The sequence below is a fragment of the Leptinotarsa decemlineata genome, unplaced genomic scaffold (assembly GCF_025532065.1).
Source record: "Leptinotarsa decemlineata unplaced genomic scaffold, Ldec_3_MD MMD2_tig00026330_RagTag_RagTag, whole genome shotgun sequence".
In the NCBI taxonomy this organism is placed as follows: domain Eukaryota; kingdom Metazoa; phylum Arthropoda; class Insecta; order Coleoptera; family Chrysomelidae; genus Leptinotarsa; species Leptinotarsa decemlineata.
The window spans coordinates 11,000,410-11,024,700 of record NW_027412690.1 but is presented as its reverse complement, the minus strand read 5'-3'; the positions used below and the strand labels follow the sequence as shown (position 1 = coordinate 11,024,700).

Here is a 24,291-nt window from a genome sequence, read left to right as displayed (position 1 = left end):
ACCTGGTTTTCCAATATTTTTTACATGTCCAATTTCACGAAACTTTCTTTCAATTTTGCTATCTGTACACGTGTTGACCAGGGTATTTATTATTAAAAATTTCACAAACCTCCTTTTGAGTTCTTGTTTTATTACCACAACCAATCATAATTGAAATGTCTATTCTTTGAGTCTCGGACAAATGAGCCATAATTAAATTTAATACGCCCACAAATATTATACTGACATATTTTAGTAACTTTAAATACCTAAATGACAGCAGCCTACTAGATTCATACCAATTGTTTATTTGGCTTTTTGTCTAATATTTTAGTATCTTCAAAGATTTTTTCCAGGATTCAAGGTTAGAAAGGAGCGTGTTACAGGGATGGTCTGTTTAATAGATCAGGTTATTGCCAAGAAGTGAATAATGGTGGTCATTTTGAACATTTAATTTAATTGTAAAAATTAATTTTCTGTTATGATTGCACCAAACAATATTGCTGATTTAAAAGTTATGATAACGGATGAAATTAACAAAATAACCCCCGAGGTCATACAAAATGTTGTACGAGAATTCCAAAATCGCCTCCAGGTAAATTTTCGTTTTGTGGACACCCGGCGATTTTGAAAAACTTTTTGACTGTACTTACGTATTTTGATGCGTAGATTACGAATCCGAAAGAAAAAAGCGGCGCTCTCCCTTATTTAAAAAATTATGGCCCTTCAAAGTTCAGAAAAGGGCAACTTTTCAGCTTTTTTTTTCACCAAATAAACTATTTAACAACACAAGCATTTATTCACTAGGTCACCTTTACACCTTATTCCTCCTTCTTTAACACTTTTCACTTCAATAATCAACATTTTTCTTATAAAAATGTTAAAAAATGTACGGAGCTGCTTTTTGGTTACATAACACTATATTTTACGTTTTTAAGGTTAATGATATGGTTGGTACGACTGATGCACTCAATATTCCTAAAGTAATTCAAATGTTTTTTGCCTTCATTCTTTAGTAAAATTACAACAAATGTACTGAGCTTTTTTCTTCGGTATTTTCATAATCCGCTTTCTATTGCATCTATACCATAAAGTGTCATAACTTAATTTGCACTCTTCATTGCAATTAGTACAACGTATTGTTGCTGCAAACACTCCTACTTGAACCAAATATAGAAATAAATTATTTCTTACTTTCACTAAATTATGAATTTCGTTCAAATTCATTTTGTCTTTTTCTCTCACGTCAAACTAAAAATTCAAATCTACGAATTTAAAAAAGTAGGTGACGACAAATACCTACCGCTTTTTTTCTGAAATGTCACTAGTATCTAACCTACAAATATAAGAGTGTCACCAGGAGAAGCATTCGTTTTTAAATAAAGTTTTTTATAAGAAAAATTTTGATTATTGAAGTGAAAAGTGTAAAGGAGGAATAAGGTGTAAAGGTGACCTAGTGAATAAATGCTTGTTTTTAAATAGTTTATTTGGTGAAAAAGAAGGCTGAAAAGTTGCCCTTTTCTGAACTTTGAAGGGCCGTAACTTTTTAGATAAGGGAGAGCGCCGCTTTTTTCTTTCGGATTCGTAATCTACGCATCAAAATACGTAAGTACAGTCAAAATTTTTTCAAAATCGCCGGGTGTCCACAAAACGAAAATTTACCAAAAAACTTCATATTGCTGAACAGTGGACTAATATCCCTTTCCAACAAGGTGCCATACGACCCCCTTTGCTATTTAAAATTTTCGAGGGGGTGCTTATAATTCAGAAGGGGTGCTGGAGGGGGATAATATTTTCATACTGTAAATTGTCAATTCAAGAATAAAAACCGACCTGTTTCAGGTTTTATTCACATAATAACGCTAAAAATGAATTTATTCCATACATATGGACCGCACTGTATATTCCAAATGAAAATACTTGTACAATTCAACATATCAATTTATTCATACTGGATTCATAGACGGAATTTGTATCTTTCTAAACGCCTATTTCAGACCAACAGTCATAAAAATATTCTAACCAATCAAATATCTAATGGCACTTTTTATACATCCATCACAGAAACAATATTTTCTCAAGGTACCATTTTTGATGCAACGAGTTACCTCGGCGTACCTATCTAGTCGGCTTATGTCGCCGAGCAGCCGGAATTCATCAACTCCATTCCTCGAATGGACCTCCACGGTGGCCTCAAAAATCGCTTTGGGGTCAGTCGCAACTATCACCAAGAAGTATCGAACAGTTTCATTTCGGTCGTTGACGTAAGAATCGGACATGCCAGCTGATTTAATTTTCTTCACGGCAAAATTGGCGCAGAACCACTTTTCTTCGAAGGTGTTTTTTAATTTGTTGACCTCGTCAACGATAAACTCTCCGATCAATCTCACTAAAGTACCGTTGGAATTTACGTAGTGGTGTCCGTTGCAAGTGCACCAATGTTGGTCTATCGAGACGTCATGGCACGTTCGATTCTCTGGCAGTTCCTGGAATAGAGAGCGGCAATTCGGGCAACCATGACTTCTTGCGGCCACGTAGCTACTGTTACCGATTTCCAGGATGTCCTGGAAAGTGTTGAACACGTCATACGGTGTAGTTAGTCTCTCCGTATTCACTAGAAAGTTGCTGTACTTCTCTGGAAAACGCTTCCTGAAATCATCTGGAATATAAATATATATGAACGGAAGCCTTTCTTCCAGCCAACCCGAGTGGGTGTACCTAATATCCCCGAATCTGAAGCCGTGGTCGCTGAAAACCAGCACAATTGTGTTGTGCAAGGACGAGACTAGGTCACCGTCGCTCAAAAAACCCAGCACAGCTTCATCCATGGCAGAAGGTAGATTCACATTATCGTGGCTGAAGCTGTTCATCCAAAACAACCCGAAATTAGGCACTTGTTTAAAGCTAACAACGAAATCTTTGGCAATATTCAACATCCTTTCTGCAGAAGTCTCCGGTCCGGAACAGAACGTCATATCATACCGCTTCTTCGTAGGCAAAGTTTCCGATGCAAGGAAGTAGGGGTGGTAGTAGAAATCCGTGGGTGGATCTTGAAAACCTGGCCTGTCGTAATTGAATGTGCTGATGGCGCATTCGTCCTCGGCGTACGCTGTGGTGTACCCCGAGGCTCGGAACGCGTCCCAGACGAAGCGGCAGTGGTTCATTTTCACTTTCGTGGAGCAGAAAGTCTGCAGTTGCGCTACCGAGTATCCAGTCAGGAGGGCCATCAGATTAGGAAACGTGTTGTCGCCAATTTTGTTGTAGCCTTTCAGACTTATATAGTTTTGATTCAAGTATTGGTAAGTTTTTGGCATTGTACGTCTCAAATTCGATTTTGACATACTGTCTATGCCGACTAGTAATATACTGTATTTCTTCTCACTGGAAACGTCGGGCACCTTTCTTGGGGTCGGTAAAGTTGTGGCATGGACATTTGTGTAAACGTTTTTCAATATGTTGGAGCATACGACCTTGACGAACGGGAAAGTGAGGTTAACCTCTTTTTGGATTGGTGTGCATGGGGTGAGCCTGAAAAAATATTATATTCAGTATGGCACAGATATTCACTGACTTGAATATTCAAGCACTCAAGAAAGTGTGAAATATATGAATTTCCATTGTTAGACGAAAAGTTTGTTACTCAGCAATAACGCGAGAGCAAATAGCATGATGAAACCACGAGTTCATAGGACGATCAGTTTTATGTATTGCTGGTTGCTCGACTGCTAAAAATAACAAGGTTTGAGTTGAAAAAATGAAAAGTTTATACATAATGAAAAATCTCGAGAGAGTCTGAATCTGTTAGGCCCGGTTCCATAATATCAGTCAAAAGCACACTTTACCGAAAGGCGCCTTTTCTCAAAAGTCGGCTTTAAATGTCCTAGGTGTTCCATAATCGAATGTGAAGTCGCCTTTACTGAAAGTGCGGTTTTCTTGCATTGAATGATAGTTGGCATCACTGACCGTACATAAAGTGGGGTTAAATGTGTTTGTTTTGGTTCGTTTTCGCGCTTCGCTGTCTCTGGATTTTCAAGTACTTTGTTTCTTTTCATGTTGAAGGCTTCAGGCAGAAACAAACAAGGTTTCAAATACTGCGAAGGTGAGTTCATTCCAGTTTGTCAAGAATGTGACTGCTCATATAGAGTATTTTATGTAACATTAGATAGGTATAATTGCAGGAAATGGCATGGGTACGGATTTGCGCCTCAGTCAACACCAATACTTTACAATTCAGAGGTGTCGACCAACTAAAGTCAATGTATGACAACCTCAAAACAAAAACGAGGAAACAAGTGGCGAAAGAGAAAAAATATGAGAAGGGCACTGGTGGTGGATTCTTCATACCGAAGATGGACAAAAATGGTTGTAGGTCTCACAAACCCAAACGACGATGACAATGTGAGTAATTATTGAAACATCTTTGAATATATTCATGAAATATTTTTTATTTCAGGCAAATGAAACAATTTTGGAGAAGAAGTCATGGCAGAAACCATGAAGGACGAACTGGAATTGAAAAAAAAGATGTCAGGGAGCAGGAGATACACTAGTTGGAGAAGGAGAAAAAGAATATTGAAATTGAATTGTTAAAACTCGAGCTGTTACGAAGACAAATTCAGTAAATGTTTCAAAAATGATTCTTTATGAAACTTCATTTTTTCTATGTACAATTTCAATATAAATTATCTCTTCACAAATTTGCAAAATGATTGTTTATTATAAGCCTTTGCATGTTTCTGCCTCCGTTCAATACATTTTCATCATCTTGGTCTCCTCCTCCTTCTTCTTCTTGTTCTTCTTCAACTTCAATGTCTTCTTGAACAAGCCACTCATATAGAGGTTCATCGCTCCAATCAATAGCCATATTATGTAAAACCGCTGTTGCTATAATGACGGCCATAATTGTGTTAAGTTTGAGGCGCATTCCTAAGCTCAGAACTGGGAATCGTTTTTTCCACACACCATATTGTCTCTCCACAACATTTCTTGTTCTGATTATAGATTCATTGTATAAATGTTCTGCCTCATTCATGACCCTGCGCAACTTGGTCATCAAGTATGGTTCAAGATGATAACCGCTGTCTCCTATCAAAATATATGGCTCATACTCGTGACGCTCGAAGTCATTCTTCAAAATACTATTGTTTAAAATGGTTTGGTTATGAGCCGAGCCTGGCCAACGAGCGACAATGTTCTTTATTCTCAGGTTTGCATCGCTAACAGTTTGCACATTGAGTGCGAAGAAGTTTTTGCGAGACCTGAATATTTCAGCGTTGGCACCTCTGACAGAATCTATTCTAACCAGTGTGCAATTGCATGGCACCTATAACTCTGGGGAATCTTGCTATTCTATAAAATTTTTGAGCATCATTTTCCATCTCTTTCCTGGTAGATCTCATGTTTAAGTACCTTTTCTTTTGACCTGCTATCGCACATGCCACCTTTTTTACTATCCTATATGCGGAAGTTTATGAAATTCCTATGAAATCTCCCGCAGTTATTAGGAAGTTTCCCGTTGCAAAAAATCGGAGCGTTAATAGCAGCTGTTGCATCGGTTTAATAGCTCCTCCCCTGAAAATTTCAAATATGAAAATGGTATAGATGATATTTTATATCAAATCATCCTTGAACAATATATTATATATCATGGATGTAAATAGTGACATACCTATTGGTACGAGGTGCAAGAACGTTTTCTATTTGTTCCAATATTGAAACAACTGTATTTTTTCTTAGGCGAAACCTATCATAAAATTCTTTCTCACTATATACGTAGTCAGGTATGCTCCTCTTTTCCTGTAAACCTTCACTTTCCTCAAATCCACATAATTTTCATCCTCATCTTCATCTGAAGAAATCAACTCAAATCGACGATAATTCATTTTAATGCTCAGAAGAAACTGAAACTTATTGGAGGTTATGTTGGCAAAAAGCCTCCTTTTGCGAGCAAAAGTCGCGAAATCGACGCTTTAGCATAAAGGCCACTTTTACGTAAAGAAGCCTTTAAAAATCCATTATGGAACCGACTTTAAGCATAAAGACAACTTTAGCTCTTAAAGGTGACTTTAACATCGATTATGGACCAGGCCCTTAGATATGTTACTGATTTTATGAATTCATTGCATATTTTCAAATTAAGAATAATTGAGGTATTCAAATTGTTTAATATTTTTCCTGTACTTGATGTGGTGATGACGACTTCAGTGATGACAGCAGCAGCGATTCTGATCTCTCAGGATTTCAACCTTTATGATGATATAGAGTAACAGCAGATTTCAGTTATTTTTTTTTATTTTAAAATATCATTGTTCTAATAAAGCTTTCAATCCAAAAACATAAAATGGTTCATAAGAACTAATTTGAATGTAATTATGAGAATGGTGATATGATACACTCATTCTGTAATCATTGGATAGTACCTATCTCAAGTATTCATTCATAGCAAGTAGGTATGATACCTAAAACGATTGGGTACTGAATATCTACGAAAGAGAATCTCAAATTCAGTCAGTGGTTTGGGTTTTCTACTACTTCGGACTTCCATTGTCTAATATGATTTGTAATCTCATTCAAACGTTTTGACCTATCCCCTCCTCCATCTCTCCGCTTCACATACATGCAGCTTCTTCGAACTTTCTCTTAAACCAGTGTTCCTCCCTGTGGATGTTCTCAGCTTGGTACCACTTGATGTATGTTGATGAGTCCTATTCCCGATTTGCTGGTTCCTCCTCACAGTGTGTTTCTCTTGTGTTCGGCAATGCGGACTTTCAATGTCCTCTTAGTTTCACCGATATAGGATTTGCCGCACTCACACCGGTAAATGCAATACTTGGAATCTCAGTCCGTGTTTGGTGGCCTAGTTTTCGTGAGCCTGCTACGGATGGAACGGCTGGCATTAGTTGTGATGGCTTCTCTTCCTTGTGAGGCTCTTGCTCTTGCACTAGAGACTAGAGTCTTGATGATTCCTCTTTTAGTCGTCGATTGATGGTGGTTGGATTCGTGGTTCAGATACTGTCTCGTATGAGTGGGTTTTCGGTATACAGATGTTTCTGACTTAGTGTCGGTACTCTTCACCAATACGTCTTGAATGGCAGTTCGTTCTCTATTGTGAAGGTGACGGATGGTTTCACGCTGTTGACGTGCTTCAGAAAGCTGTCTAGGTCTGTATTCCCATGGTTCCATACCAAAAAGGTGTCAACGTATCTTAACCAGACTCGGGACTTCTTGTGGGCTTCTTCAAAGGACAGAGTTTCAAACCACTCCATATATATTGGCTATAACTGGTAAAAGTGGCAATCCCAGTGACAGTCCCTCATCTTACGTAAAGAATTTGTCCTTCAGTTGGAAATAGCAGTTCCGTATACAGCATCCTAGTAATTCCATGATTACTTCTATAGGTAAGTTCGTTCTATCTTCCAGATCCTCGTCTCCGGATAGCTTTCTCTGTATGATTCGAAGTGCTGTTGCGACAGGAACGTTGATGTAAAGACTTTCCACGTCGAAACTCATTAATTGATCTGTAGCTCCGTAACTTCGATCCCCTCTGATTATTCGACAACATGCTTTGAATTCTTCACAAAAGATGAAGTTTTTTATTGTAGTGGTTGTATAATTAGAAGTAAAAATCTGGACAAGTTTTGAGTAGCTGAATCTCTGGAACTAATGATGGGTCTATACAGGTAAGGGGTTTAAAGTGGTGCGGTGTTGGCCATGCTCTCCCCTTTATCTAAAAAGTAGACTTTATGTTTTTTCAAAGTCTGGTACAACTTCCTTTCAATTGATGCAGTAGTGTTCCGTACAATTTTCGTGTATTGCCTCTTCTGAAGAACATATTCAATCTTCTGTTCGTCATATAAGAATCATATTAGACAATAGAAGTCCGAACTAGTGAAATTCACCACTTTCAAACATTTTTCGGTTCTTTCATAGGTTGAGGACCATTGGAGACATATCAGTACTCCGTGTGGAACGAAGCCCTAGATGGACCACTTTTCATTCTTTCCATAACGGTTAATGTCCCGGGTTATCCTGCCATTTCATGTGATAGCGCCGTAGGATGCTCCCGTTGCAAACGCTTTACAAAAGCTCATCGACGAGAGGTCAACCTTGCCTAACCCTTTCAGTGAGGCCCACGTAGCATTGACCATTCCTACAGTTACCACCGTGTGAGTAACCATCGAGCTACTTCGATATTGATCAAAGCAAGGTCGTAGTGTACCTCAATACACCTATTCCCTAACTTTGACTCGCTGCTCGCGATCATCACTCTCCCACCTTTACACGTGAGAAGAGGCTAAACTCTTATTCCCAACTTGTGTATTGGCTTAAGGGTGGTTGTAGTACCCTCTCTACGGGGCAGTACTTTCAAGACCAACAATGCTCTCGCGCTTTATCATATTCGCTGTTATCGGAAAAGTACACGTTTCGTCTCTTTGGTGTTATAGACTCATCAAAAACTGCGCACTTCAAAACCATACAGTATTGTCGTATTTTAGCTTCAATGACTGGACTAATAGTGCAGGAAACTAAATTGAAACGGCTTGATAAACCGATGCCACACACGTTTTAAATTACCTTTTTATGTAAGTTGAAGGCCAAGGTCGCAATTTGTTTTGTATTGTCTATGGTTAGATAGGTATTTACACCTATATAAAAATTTAAACTTGATTTCGAATCGTCAAGATAGTTTGGTTTGAATGAAATTTAACAAAGGTCATTATTATCAGTTGTTAGCTGAGGTTTCCGACTTTGCTCAGGAAGTTGATGTGAGTTTATGTGGCAGTTCGAACAAAATGACAAACTTTAAATTTTGAGAGGTCGTAGAGTATTTTACCGCATTTGGTACTACTCTGGAACGTTTCACAATTATCCGGGATATTTCCGAACTCTCCAAGACATTTCAGAATATCCTGGTATGTTCTAGAATATTCTGGATTATTCCAGAAACTTCACCAGAGTAACTTCCAGCCCATATACTTTCAAAAGCGCACCTTTCATGTTGAAACGAAAACTTCTAAAAATGTCTACTACACAATATGAATTCCCTGATCATGGCACAATGATTTGGAATGTTTCCAAAAGTTCTAGATCATTCCCAAGTATTCCACAGCATTCCGGAATGTCCCTGAATATTCTGGAATATTGTGGTATTTTCTTGAACACTCTCTTAATCTTTCTGGAGGGAAAAACCAACTTTCTTCACGGGTGAGGGATAGAGAGCTACCACACCAACGGCGGTTAAGCAACCGCCGCCCAAAAACTTCGATATTTAAGGTAGCTGATTTCCGAGTCGAAAATTCTAAAATACAATGAAAACACAAATAATCACACCGAATTCTCGTCAAATATATATTTAGAAAATAATAGAGGCCAAAAAAATTGCTAGAAAAATCAAAGTTCTTCTTCGGTATATTCGGATGAGGTGGAATCATCATCAGGTTGAATAACGATTGGATTTATGGAACTTTGCACAAAATATTTGTTCTCTTCTTTTATTACGTGGGCTACACAGTTCTTCCACACATCACTATTACATACTTCATTCACCACTCGCCTTATATTGTCAAGCACTACAGCATTCAAAGTCGGTGACTGATTACATTTCCGCAAGCTTTCTTTCATTGTGCCCCAAACCATTTCAATTGGATTGAACACAGAATAGTATGGAGGCAAACGTAAGAGAATATGACCACGTGTTTCACACATCGAATCAATAATATACTCTTTTTTGAAATTACGTTGTTTTATGGGCGCCAGTAATACCTTTTTTGTTGGAATCTTTTCGGGTATTTCCATGTCATGATTTTGCATGAAGTCATCAATATCTGTTTTTTTTGTGTTATTGTTTGGTATTGTAGTCAATAACCGCGAGCGAAGCTGCTCACTGAACCAGGTTTCGAATAAAGCCGCAGTCATATCTTCGTGGTAATCAGCAGACGAATCTTTTATATTTTTGGCCGACAGAAGCAAAGCGTTAGGTACGAAACCACTTTCACTCCCGGCATGCAAAATTATAACACGTTTTCCCCTTAAAGAAGGTGTGTTCAAAGCACAATACTTGGTTTCGTCTACCCAGCCATATTTGACAACATCGTGGGTGTCAAGCAAGTTTCGTCTAGTTAGATTATATGTCTGCTGGATTCTCGGTAGCTTTTCATTCGCTTCAAATATTCTTGTCGGTGTTGAACAATGCGTGTCGATTCTATTATGACCATCCGATTGTTCAATTTTTTATATTTGAAACCACAAGACAATAAGACACCTCGTAGAGTTTCTAAAGATTTGTAATTGTAATCGGGATAGTCGAGTAATTTATACCAAATCATTTTCAAGGTTGGTACTTAATTTTTTTGGTATATACCATAAATTGTTCGCCGAATCACATCTTTTGTAGCACCATCAACGTTTGCAAATTTTTTATTCCTTTGTTTTCGTTTCATTGCATGGTCAATGATATCCCTTATTTTAATGACTCGCTAACAAGGTTAGCATCTTCAGAAGAAGCAAATTGATACTAATCTAAAGACAAGGGTTAGCTGTTTATATACCTAAAGTTTTTTGGTCCGACTTTGTTAAATGATGATTATCCTAATTGATTTTTTGGTAATTAACTAGTGGAACAACTACCTGCAAATTAATTTGTCAGCAATAGATCAAAAAGTGGACAAATGAATTTGCAGGTAGTGGTTCCACTAGTTAATTACCGAAAAATCAATTGGAATAATCATCATTTAACAAACAAAGTCCACATCGGACCAAAAAACTTTTGGTATATAAACAGCTGACCCTTGTCTTTAGATTCAGTATCAATTTGCTTCTCCTAAAGATGCTAACTTTGTTAGCGAAACGCGCGTCGAGTGCAAAACTACAGTTTGGTGTTAGGGTAATTGATCTCTAGAAGAAATTTTCAAAAATCGGTTTCCAAAACTACTCACTACCTCACCTAACCCCACGAACACACGACACTGATAGAGAAATATTGTGAAACGGACAAGAAATTAGTATTCAGCCAGTCCAGCTAGCCGAGCCTTTATTCCTCAACTACATTTGATAGCACGTTTACTAACTATCTGGGCGACTAGGGGCCACAGGCAAGAAATGTTTATGACTGTACTCTTATTTTTATTGCCGTTCCAATTAGGAATAATTAGACTATACCAATATGCTACCAGAAGAGTTACCAAAGCTCAAAATCTTGGAACACTGTTCCGAACTGTACACACCTCAGCAACTTCTGATGCTTTATAAAGCTTAGATCAGACCTTCTTTGGAGTATTGTTCTCGTGTATGGAGCTCTACCTCTGAACATACCCTGAAGTTGCTGGATTTCATCCAGAGAAGAGCCATCCACCTGACTGAAGACGCTAACATCAGTTGCAACCTTGATAGTCTGAAACATCGAAGAAAGGTTGGAGATTTGTTACTCTTCTAGATACACTTTCACGGAAAGGGTTCAAGTGACTTGGCACATTTGATTCCACCAAGAGAGGTACATATCAGAAATACGCGACGGACTGTGGCTGCTCATCGTTTTGAGGTTCAACTCAGTACTCCTCTAACTTCACTGTTCAAGAACTCTTGTCATTTGGAGTGCAATAAACATTCTGAGAACGTTTTTCCAAATGGATAATGATAATAATAATCGTATTAATATTTTTGAACTCTCTTTGTACTTACAATAAAACCCAACATTCGATTCGCTCAGTTTTCGGCAACCAGGTATGTATGACGTGAGAAATAACAAAAACAGAATACTTTATGAAACTTCTATCTATTGGAACTTACTTTATTTCATTGTCGACTGCCTTGACGTAATTAATTCTTGTTATGTTCGAATAACAACAAGTGATTTCCATTGAACTATACTCAGACAAAAGGCTCGAATTTATTCTCAACCGGACCATTCCATTACTTTTATCGATGTACGTCAATAGTCCCAATTTGGTACAAGGTTCATATTTTTCCTGGGAAATGTATTGTATAATATCTTCGCTGAACGGGTCGGCATCTGGTATTCGGCATTTGGAAGTATTTATTAAATAGTTGATATTTTGTGGTATTTGTGTCATTATCACTTGTCCTGAAAATATTTCAAAATTTAACTCAAGTGTTGCCTAAACTAAATATACAGGGTGTAACTAAATAAGTGTAAAACATTTAAGGAGGTGATTCCTCATCGAAAAAAAGATAGGATCTTTCATGTAAAGGAATTTCATTAGAGCATCCCTTTTGAAGATATAGCCCTTTAAAGGGGGTACATAAAATCTGTATAATAATTTTTTTCACAAGCACTGAAAAAGTTGCAATATTGAAATCAACCTGACGTTTTCTACTACCAAAAATACACTTAGCCAGTAATTTATTTGGTTTACCCCATGGTTGTAAGGGGTGGAAGATGCAACCCTTAAAATTTATTTCCAATGTAACTTTTTGTCTTATTATTTGTTTACCATTTAAGAATTTATTTCAGATAGCCTGTTTCATTCTAAACAAAAAATGTCTCTTGGGTTTTTTGCCCAAAATAAACCAGTTCGCAGCAAAAAATTGTTTTAGGAACAACTAAATCGTCATAAATGCGAAAATACGAAACTAATCTATCTAGAAGGTCGCTATTAGCGATAGTGACAATTAACTTGGTATGACGCTGTTAGTTTGGGAATTTTCTAAATTGAATTAACACTAACTGTGTGTTGTTGTTCTGTTCTTAATTTGTTACTTTAATAATTCACTTGTTATTGAAATGGCATACACAAATGAGGAAATGGTTGATATGCATTACATTTACGGTCTGTCGCAGGGGAATGGGTTAGAAGCTTCTAGAAGATATGCTGAAATGTATCCTCAACGGCAGCATCCTTCACATAGACTATTTGCTTGACTTCATCAACGATTACGCGAATATGGTTCATTCGACAAAAGAACGCAGGGTTGTGGTCGCCATCGAGAAGTACGAACACCACAGCTTGAGAAAGCAGTACTTAATTTGATTGAAGAACAACCTACTAACAGTACTAGAAAGATTGCTTTCCAGCTAAATGTTGATCATATGACGGTATTTCGAATTTTAAAGGAACACCTCTTTTACCCTTACCATTTGCAACGAGTACAGGCACTGTTACCGCGAGACTTTCCGAACCGTCTTGAATTTTGCAATAGGATGCTGGAAATAATTAGAAGAAATTGTGACTTTCTGAAGACGATAGAATTCACAGATGAATGTAGTTTTTCTCGGGACAAGATTATTAATTTTCATAATTACCACATATGGGCTGATGAAAACCCTCACGCTATTGTCGAAACTAACCATCAAGAACAGTTTTCTCTTAACGTGTGGCTCGGAGTTATTGGGGATGATTCAATTGGGCCTCATTTTCTACCTCCTCGATTAAATGGTGAGGCATACGTTCAATGTTTAAGAGAAGTGCATCCAGTACTGCTGGAGGAAGTTCCTTTGGACGTCAGAAGGGATATGTTTTTATGCATGATAGGGTTCCCACCCATTTTAGTCAAGTAGCACGTCAGCATTTAACTATGCAAATCAGTGGATAGGTCGAGAAGGACCACAGAACGGCCCGCACGATCTCCGGATCTCAATCATCTCGATTTCTCTATTTGGGGCCATTTACAATATTTGGTTTATCGTACTCCTGTTCGCGATGTAGAGGACTCAAGAAACCCCATCATCGATTTGTGCAGGGTAATCAGAGAGAGTCCAGTAATATTTGAGCGAATACGTGGCTCAATGCGCCGACGTCTAGACGCATGCGTAATGTCTGAAGGTAGACATATTGCACAATTACTATGATTTCTACATGTTGTATGTTTTGTTATCAATAAATTAGTTTTGTTTATTACCCTTTAATCGTTTAATGCAGGTACTAACTACAAAATAACAATAAATCCAGTTCGCATTTATGACGATATATTTCTGTAGTTGTTCGTAAAATAATTTTTTGCTGCGAACCCGTTTATTTTTGTCAAAAAACCCAAGAGACATTTTTAGTTTAGAATAAAACAGGCTTTCGGAAATACATTTTCAAATGGTAAACAAATAATAAAACAAAAAGTTACATTGGAAATAAATTTTAGGGGTTGCGTTTTCCACCCCTTACAACCATGGGGTAAACCAAATAAATTTCTGGCTAAGTGTATTTTTGGTAGTACAAAACGTCAGGTTACTTTCAATATTGTAACTTTTTTAGTGCTTGTGAAAAAAAATTGTTATACAAATTTTATGTACCCCCTTTAAGGGGCTGCATCTTAACAAGGGATGTTCCAATGAAGTTTCTTTATATGAAAGATCCTATCTTTTTTTCGATGAGGAATCACGTCCTTAAATGTTTTACACTTATTCAGTTACATCCTGTATAAAAACTCTGTAAAGTTTCTTTGTCTAAAAAACATTTCAAAATTGCATATATCGGTATACAAATGAATGTAATTTGGAAGGTGCTTCACAATGCTTCGTTTTCATTGCTGCAAGCACAATATCTGTTTTTATATTTGTGTGAGGTTATTGCCATAGGAGTTAAATTCGCTGTCAACAAACTCGCTTGCTATGTTCCGTATCATGTGATCTGAACCCGTATTAGCAGTAAACAAATCATAAACCACGAATTCCACTTATACACAGACCAACACTCAATCCACATTATAAAATTGAAACAATTCCATTATCACTAGTACCAACAGGCACCACTATAACTACCCTGATATTTCCTTTGTCCTTGACGAAAGTTCTGACATCTTCTACGATATGCCATTCAACTGTTTCGATTTTAAACTCATGCATAAAATAAAAATGTAAACTAAATACGCTTTGAGTTTAAAGAAAATAAACAGTTAGAAATGAGTTAGGTTGTTGTGATAACCATGAGCAATACGCAGCTCTTTCGATTGGAAAACAACTGTCAGTAGTCAGTAAAATAATAATAATGGTCAATGTTCATTCAACCAATTCAAAATAACCTTCAGAAAAACAATATAGACAAAATTAGAGAACTACAATATAGACAAAAATTTGAATACCTACATTATTGAGGTAAGAAGAGTTTGGTGAAATGAACGTAAAACGTAGGAAACCTCTAAAAGCTCGAGGAAGCTTGACTTTGAAGAGTTTCAGCTTAACATTTGCAATGATTTCAAAAGGGAACCTAAAAAAAGCTCGAGAAATCTACACTGTTAGTTCTTATCCGTATTTACACATTGATTTTACATATTTTGTGGAAAAATAATGACATAAATTGTGTCTCTCAGAAGAAATCAACCATTTCTTTAGCTTTTTATTGAAAGGACGAGAATGCATGTAACTTCTCAGGACTTCTGGGCTTCTGTTTATAAGTCGTGGTGCAATATACGCAAAGTATCTCTGTGCAATTGCTTTCCTAGCTCGCGGTAAGTGAATCTTATATTCATTTCTCGTATAGTGAATATGATTTACAGTTTGTACCTACACTAAATTTTCTATCGCTATAAAACAGTATGTTTTTTGCGTACAGCTTTGTGATATTTTCATTTCCATCCAAAGTTTTTTATCTTGTAAACGAATCCAAGCATTGCCACAAACTCAATTGGTCGTTTCTTTGTGGTATAGAGAGAGACAAATCCCAGAAAGGATCAAAGGTTACTGATGAGGGTCCACAGTGTGTGCATTTCATCGGATTTCAATTGACCAACGAAATAATCTCAAATATGTGAGCCATTACTCTTGTGCATTTCCGTTGTCGCTCAATTTTTCGTCAATCTACGTTAAGATTGGTTTAGGTCTCTCATTAATTATATTAACATCTTCATGTAAACCTTCTAAAAGATAACCAGGAAACTCCTATGTGTCTTGATGGGAATTACCCATGAATCGAGGAGCAAAACTTTGAATCAGATTTTTTTAAGGAGGCGTTATTTACTACTCTATCAAATGAATCTTCTGACCACAACTCCTCGATGACTTCCAATATTCCAATAAACATCTCGTGTTTGATAAACATTGGAATGAAGTTCTGGAACTGAACTGAATATACGTCGATTCAGGCAGACACTGACGTCATCACAGCAGTAAGGTTGCCTTAAAGTTCGCCCAGTCAATCAGAGTGTACCAAATTATCACGTGGTGTTCTGTCACCCAACTAGCTACGCGGTGAACCAACCAGAGTGTACCAAGTTATCACGTAACGTCCTCAAACTGTCACGCAGCTCGCCATCTTAACATCGTGGCGGGAGATTTGAATTTTCAGTGGACATGAATAATTCAAACAGATAACCAGTCAACGAGACAGACTACCCAGTCACGTGGCGTACTTACGTCAGCGTACCTTTTTTGCTCAACACATTTTTGTTTCACGACGTCATTAAAAAAGTTTTTGTTGGAGAATTGAACACAGGTCGTTGGTATGATAGACTTTATCGTTAGCCTTGACACAGCCATTAGATATTGAAAGCAATGGAGAACTGTTGATAACGACGGCTTCGGTCACTGCTTTTTGAATTGTTTTTACATTTGAATTATGATTTATGTTCAGTAAAACATATTTAGTTTTTGTTCGAAGTTATATCGAGAAAAACAACTATGGTAGAGTCGGAAGCGACTTATCAGTGTTTGGGGTGACGTTTGAGAGAAAACAATTCGAGCGTGCTTATGAGAACAAAATTGAGCAGCAACTTCTCAAATAATGATTCGGCGATTCTCCATAACAATGTGCTTCGCTTTTCATCGGTCCAGGGCCAGCGTCGTCATTCAAATCTTCTAGACCTCCTGTAAAAAGCTAGTACCACTTGTAAACATTTTTGTAACTCACCGTATGCCACTGTCAGCATTTCAAGTGTTTCTGAGCACTTAATTTCGTTTTTCACACAAAATTTGATACAAATTCTTTGATCCATTTTATTGATAGCAGCACATTATACTTTCATGCCTCTCGTAAACCAACTAAACATGCTAAGTAGCTGTACCATCATTAAAAAATTAAAAAATCGCTAATAGAATCAATGCACCCGCGAAATTTGAACTTCCATCTCATTTTTTGAAGGGATGGAAAACAGTTTGCGGGAATATGAGGGAGGTTGGCTGATACTTGTAAATCCAATCTGAGGTATTTAGGTTAGGTAAACTTTAATACGAGTTTCTACATTTGTTTTACACGATTTTTCAGTTTTCTCATGTTGGGTTACACTGACATGGTCGACCACACACATTTTCCCTAAGAAATTTTCAAACATTTTCTGTCAAATTCAACTCACCTATCCGAATCATTTCAGTCTTCTGCCAATGACCTGTATGGGCCATATATAAAAAAATCACAGCAATGATAATCAAGATGAGGTATTTTTTCAAATGTCCTCCGGAAATCTGAAAAAAAGGGGAGAATAAGCTTATAATAAGACTTTAGCGGACTCTCATTTCAGTGATATCAAATATCACTTAAAACTTGAAAAATTACTGTGGAAATATTTCAAATAACTATCCAACGATACAAAACTTTTTTAATAATTTTGGAAATTCCTACATTATTTTGGTGCGTTATATGACATAGCAGTTTTCTCATTTTGATATCCTTGAAATGATATGTGATATACACAAGAGCCGTTTTGCTTCCATTAATGTAACTTGAATTGCAGTGTTAACACAGCAGCGATAGCAAGCAAAGTGAACCAGTGAAAAATTGTAATTTAGAAATGTTTTCTTGTAATTAAAAATAAAAAAACAGAAATATCACAATTTGTACACATAAACATGAAAACTTTCATCAACAAAAGTTTTATTCCAATTCATAACTCATACAAGCATTTACATTATTTATTAATTGGTTAGATGATGATAATCACATTAGTAACTTTTTTTAATAGTGATTGAGAAGTTAATTAAAATAACTGTGTGACAACGTTTTTAGAGTTTTATTGAACATTTTCGTAATGAGCGCGTAAATTTGTCTGATTACGACGAAATACATTCAAAAACCAGTGACGGCTCGTGCATTGGAGAACAGGGGAGGCTAAAGTCGTAAAGACTATATACACACAAAGAAACCCCCCGGAGGCGCGAAAATTTTTTGGGGTTCCATACCTATTTAAAGCAAAATACGTAATATTTGCATAAATGCAAACAAAAATTGTGTATTGCCGGAAATTATACGTATAAAACTAACCATAACCAAGAAAAAAGGGTTGTCTTTGAGTTATATAATATAAATGAACCTTCTCAGTCAATAAATATATTCTATTCTAAAATCTCTTCTAATTAAACATTTCTGTTAAAAATTGCTATGAACGATTCAAAGTTGTGATGTACAGGTAGTTTCATCAATTTCCCATGCAAAAAAATTACACTCTCAATCTCCTTGCTTATATTTTCCTCAATAATATATGCCACACTGTCTATAAGCTCATTTTGGATGATTTTTGAGGTGCCCGAAAAAACGCTACCGTTTAAAAAAGTGCCAAATTGTGAATCACATTTGCCTCATAATATTAAAAGTTCCTTATAATTGCCGCGATTAATCGAATCTTCGATTTCATCGTGTCCGCGAAAAGCTGATTCTTGGGAACCCAAATCAATCGTAATATCGATAGGTCTTTCTAAATTCGACCGATTTTCCCTAACCTGGTTATTAAAAGAAATCATGGCCTCTTTTGAGCTGTATCTAAAGCTGTTGCTAAATTTTGTTTGCTAAACAATTTCAATTTACAAGAAGAAAATTTATGCTCCTTAGATTTAAAATGTTTTTCTGTAGAAGGTGAATTTTTTAAATTGGAGTATCCTATTTTAGACCACGTTTGGTATTCGGTTTGTACGAAAAATGAAACAAGTGGCCAACAAAAAAGTTTTTCTCGTTTAATGGAGCGGTTAACCAATCGCATTTATCGTACCAACTAATATTAAACCTCGATTTTATCGCTTATCTGACGCTTTAATTGTAATCAAATTTGGTTGAGGCCTTCCCAGAGTTTTAATATTAATTTAAATTCATTATCATAAGATAATGAATTTAAATTATTATTATTATATTATATTATAAGATAAAGACTTAAAATTATTTCTCAGCAACCAATCGACTATATCGTCAAATTTTTTAATTTCTTCCAACTTATCCATAATAAATAGAAAAAAACTTATCGAAAAGTGAAAACCTGAAAACACCTTGAAATTGAACGAAAACACTTTAAAAACACATTGAAAATATTACCAAAAATGAACTGCTATAATAAAATACTGCCTGTTTTATACACAAATATTATCAAGAAACACTAAAACGATTTACCGAAATATTTTTCAGTCCCGCTCTGTTACGGCATCCCGTCCGAATAATTGAATAAAAAACAAACGCATCCGTATACTAACGGAGACCAACTGGAGGCTAGCCTCCTCTAACGCTATAAATTCTGCAACTGAAATTACAAATCGGGACGTATGTCGCTGGGTGGGTCGGTCTAGTGGAGCCTGTGTTTTTAAAGCGGCCGGAGGCTTGGCTCCCTTGCAACGTATGGTATTTATTATTTCGGGTTGATTGTAAACTCGTTATTCGTTCATGGGCGGTGCGTTTGAGTTTCGTTGATGCAGGATACAGTGTGGTACGTACTACGAAGTGAGTGATAGTATTTTTTCGGGCACATTATGTATTTATATTAAAAAATTAAGTAATGATAAATGATACCCAAGCATTTTTAGAAAAAAATAATCATAATTATTTGTCAATATCTTTTAATTCATTGCGATGAATAGCCTCAAATTTTATGTGGAAGCTAAGCCTCCCTTGCCTCCTCTGACGAGCCGCCGCTGTCAAAAACAATTTATTCAACCCCCATCTGAAAATCGTATGGAATCTTTTTACTAACCATGTCCACATCTAAATATTGTTCATTTCAATTCTTCAATTTTGCAATTCAGGTACGAACAAATATTTATGCAAGATCAAAATTATGCAAGATATCAAATTATCGCAGTTACAGGATACATAATTCGCAGTTTGGAATTTCCGGTTGATAACTAACAAATATGACCGAGAGCCTAGTTACATCTCAGTGAAAAATAAGCGCATTGAAATATAATTCAATTTTTTATATGGCATGGGTTATGTTGGCTTTGAGGACCGCTGTCGTTTATGATGGTCAGTTAACATTATTGAAGTTATCTCTTTACCGTTTTCTTATATGACTGTGATACCTTTTCCAAGTGTATTTAGACTCTCTTTCCCAGCTGCTTTAGTGGAACAGGAACTCTCAAATTGTTCCAAAGTAACAAACATATACAAACAATTTGTAACTAGCTTTGTGGATCCATTATCTATCCACCATTCTAATGGAATTGTTTCAAAAGAATTCACTTCGTTACTTGAACTCATGAGCGCTACTGTTGCAATATCATTTTTTTGAATTCTCTTCTTCGTTTTTTGTCGGTCGTCCATCTGCTGTTCTTTACATTTACAATAGTTGCAGATATCATCTTTCTGTGAGCACTTTTTCTTGAAAATTTTAGCTTTTCTTTCTGCTTTCCTGAAATTTCCACCTTAAGCAATGAGTGCTTCTTGTACTTCCTTATTCTTTTATATATCTGGTAAGAAATTTCTTTCGTACATACACAAATGTAACGCGAGCTCATCAAGAGGTTTGTCATCTTCTTTAGTCAGCCAACTGGATCTGGATGTTTCAAAAGTTTTGGGTAATACATGGAACATCAAATCTGGCAGACCTGGTTGATACTTTGTATTGAGTTCATTATTGAGTTCCTTCCACAAGCTCCGTAACTTTGCTATGCGAGTAGAAACATCATCCCCTGATGTCCAGACAGGAAAAAATCGGTACAGATTTTGAACAACTGATCTTTTGATGTAGCTTCAAACTGTTGTTTTAGCGCTTCCCACGTTTTGTAGGCTGGTTCCTTATCCATGATCTTCTGATAAACTGAGTCACTTATTGCAGATGTTATCACTGACTTGGCATAATTGTTGGCATAACCTGGTCCTCATTGGTGAAGGTTCTACCAGAAATTCATTGAGAACAAACTCTGTACCAAATTCCTTGCCATTGAAATTGATAGTAACCTAAAATTCCATACACACAGGAAACAGGCTTTGGGCTGCTTTGCAGTGAGATCCGTGTCTGAGGAACTGGCTCTGCCAATGAGAAAGGTGACATATTTTTCTCCAATCGAATCACATTCGCGATATGTCATTGCATTTTGGGGTTATTGCAGCAAGTAATTGTTTGATTCTGTTTTCGTTCTGCAAAAAGAAGCAGTCAGATTCATTTCCAGAGCTAAATACACCGACCATTGTGAGCCGTTATTTATGAAACACAAAATTTTGACTCTAACTTACATGTTTACACTTGAAACTCTATGTTTGGAGCATAAGCACAATTCCAACGTCTCCGATACTGAGTGTACTCGAACAAGCCATAATACCCGTCAAATAACGAGAAAACTTACCTCTCCCCATCCTCCCCTTAGAATTAACAATTAACGAAAAAATCAATAATGTATGAGAGCAAGAAGATATATAACAATTTGCCAACCGGTTTGAGAGAGGAAAAAGTCAAAAATAATACCATCAAATCCTCTTATACCTTACAGGAATTTTACGATGATGCTCTTTTTTGTATTGTGATAAATTTTTGCCTTTGTCAACTTATTTAATGTACGTTTCACAAACGCTTTTTCTTCCAGTTTCTGTCCGAAAGTTACTTCTTTGCATGATCTACACATCTTCATAAAAAGTTTATTTTGAAGACATTAGGCGATATCGGGTATAAACAAAAAATACCTATGATGTTTAACATGAGATAAATGTGATGAACATATATACCAAATGATTATCAAGAATTATTTGGGAAAAATATCGTCAGTTTACCTAACAATAATCATTAATGAACAAAAACATAATTTCCCGAGTTTCAACTAAAAAAAAAAAATCAGAATCACACATTTTTTTATGGGCGTGCATTGCATTAGCTCAATGAAGTTTAGAATTACTTCTGGTACGTGCATACTTCTACAGGATGTTTAGACTTAGAGACCCTTTTTATTAAAAAAATAACTCTGAAGATAAGGGGATCTAAACCACATAGATGATGTTACTTACAAAATTTGAGTCTATCCCGAAGGTTCTTCTGTCAGAAAATATCATGATTTTCAATAGGGATCTTTTTTCATTCCAAGTATTATCGAAATCAACCTGCCACACATAATTCCTGACATTTCCTATTCATGAATATATTTATAGCGAACGAAAACATGCGGATTGTTCCAACATTTTGCTAAAAATAAGGCACTGGAGAGAAGTACTACACATCTTTACAAACCACCACACAAAACCACCGAATGGCAAATTGTGAATCTAGATTCGCTAGCGAACTGAACTGCAGACATCGTAAGGGTAAAACATCGAGCCGGTGTTGCCAGATGCTAAGAAATTTTATTGGATTTGGATAATTTGATTTTTCCAATATTTCCTGTCTATATTATAAGAAATCTAAAGAATAGTTATTAGGAACCAGTCACTGAAAAAGACCAAGATATCAAGGCTCTGAATTTGGATACCAGCCAATCCATTTCTATTAATTCTAAATTTATGTCTGTGTAGGTAGGTGGTGGCAGGGGGAGCAGACCTAACACTCCTTTTTGAAACTGGTGCAATCTTTCAAGCAATGAAAATACAGTTGACTCGCAATAGTTCGACACGCTCGGTGGTAGTCCGACGCTGCGCTAGTCTAGTCGGTCTTACCTTAACCTGTAAAACCAATTCATGTGTTATGATTTTAATATTGAATACAGTTCTATTCTTTTGTAAAAACCAAAGCCTGACTTCATTGCATATTTTGAATGTTTTCTAGTCCCCGTGGGTTGGGCTACCTATCGGGCGCGACTCCAGGTGGCGAATAGGGGAATGGTCAGGGGACTGGAGGCCCTGCCCGGGAAGCCAATGTGGCCCTACGGACGGGGTCGCCGGACTCCTGGTCAGTGGCAGAAATAAGTAGGGTGAGGGGAACTGAAACTCCCCAAGAGCCTTTGCAAAACATGCCACCGTGGATCAGCCTAACCAAGCTAAGGTGTAAGGAATCGTGCTGACAGCTAAATGGCCGCAGGATGATATGCGGCCACGAACGATATCTTTGGGGAACCGGGCAAAACCTCATTGTAATCAGCCTACCTCTGGTAATGCGGGACTCTGCCAGAGGTAACCAACTCTTCCCTTGCTACTCGTGGGAACACACATAAATGAAACAAACACAAAAACAGAAACAACAAAAACCAATCCCGAGGCTGGGTAAAAGTGCTCACCTCAATCTAAGACGGTTGCTGGGGATGAACAGAAATGTCCACCCCAATCTACCGCTTGGAATGAGGCGGGACATAGCAGATCACCTCGTGATGTAATACCAAAGCCAAGGCGTGAGCGCATTTGCGGCGCTGAGGCCAGAAAGAGAGCGAAAGAGGCAGAAGTGGCAGCAACTCCTCCTCCCCCACTCCACCTCCAACATCAAGGGTACTTCCTGCTGCGGGCGCTAACAGCTTCGCCTTGAATAAAGGCAAGAAACCGGCTGCCCCTGCAGGAAAGCTCCCTCACTTGTACACCTCCACGGAGGGAACTCCAAGAAGGTTGAAGTAGCCGCGCAACGACAGTAATGTCCCTGCACCTTCCAAAACCTTCGCGGAGGCCATCTTGAGACACCTCAAGGTTGCCAAAGAGAGTGTGTGTTCGGCGAGTCTTGGCCTACACCTGCCAATATAAAGATGTCTCCTAGTGACTTGTTCACCTTCGTGGAAAGGACAGGATGGACGATGACCTAGGAGGGCAACTCCTCGGGAGAATGTACAATGGATCACAAGTGGCCTAAGTGCTGTGGGTCTACACTGACCCTCCCTACTCTACAGGTACCAGATGTTTTCTAGTCAAATATTAAATAAAAATCAATGAAGAAAAGAGAATTGAAACTTTCTATGTTTTTTACCACTTTTATTTGTAACTAACGTTACTGCAGTTTCGTCCTATAAGGACATTTTCAAACTTTTACATTATACACTTAATGTATAAGTTATGATTTCCTACCAAGTGGTAACGGTTACATCCATCAATTTATTAAATGAGAAGTCATCGTTAACTAGCTTTCCAAACTTATACACTGCAAATTCAATTGAATAGAACCAATCCGAGATTTCTGGTAATCCGACACCCCCGTTGTCCCATAGTGTCGGACTATTGCGAGTCAACTGTACCTCGTTTATGGAAGAAATATTTCAGGTTATCAAAAATTACTGCAATATCATGTTAGTATTCCTCTGATAATAACAATGTTTTTTTTTTATTCAAACATTGAATACTTTTA

General features: G+C 37.1%; 1 protein-coding gene across 3 annotated transcripts; it reads right to left on the bottom strand.

Annotated features, from left to right (window-relative positions):
- Nucleotides 1–1,899: 1,899 nt before the first annotated feature.
- Nucleotides 1,900–22,345, bottom strand: LOC111511882 (uncharacterized). 3 transcript variants are annotated; one of them, XM_023167897.2, is made up of 4 exons: nucleotides 22,047–22,345; nucleotides 17,212–17,320; nucleotides 11,764–12,058; nucleotides 1,900–3,507 (listed from the first exon to the last, which is right to left on the bottom strand). In XM_023167897.2, the coding sequence occupies exons 1-4, from the start codon at nucleotides 22,089–22,091 to the stop codon at nucleotides 1,998–2,000; spliced, it is 1,959 nt and encodes a 652-aa protein (XP_023023665.2). In that variant the 5' UTR covers nucleotides 22,092–22,345; the 3' UTR covers nucleotides 1,900–1,997. The 3 variants fall into 3 exon arrangements, with proteins under 3 accessions (XP_023023665.2, XP_023023666.2, XP_074038927.1); XM_023167898.2 differs by lacking the exons at nucleotides 17,212–17,320; nucleotides 22,047–22,345 and adding an exon at nucleotides 14,687–14,756; XM_074182826.1 differs by lacking the exons at nucleotides 11,764–12,058; nucleotides 17,212–17,320; nucleotides 22,047–22,345 and adding an exon at nucleotides 11,202–11,392.
- Nucleotides 22,346–24,291: the final 1,946 nt, after the last annotated feature.

Bases quoted from the DNA above. Each gene is read 5' to 3' on its own strand.
- LOC111511882 (XM_023167897.2), bottom strand. From the start codon at position 22,091: ATGATATTTTCTGACAGAAGAACCTTCGGGATAGACTCAAATTTT. The intron at 17,321-22,046 runs GTAAGTAACATC...CCTTTTTTTCAG, and splicing joins TCGGGATAGACTCAAATTTT to ATTTCCGGAGGACATTTGAA. The intron at 12,059-17,211 runs GTGAGTTGAATT...AAATATTTTCAG, and splicing joins GACTGAAATGATTCGGATAG to GACAAGTGATAATGACACAA.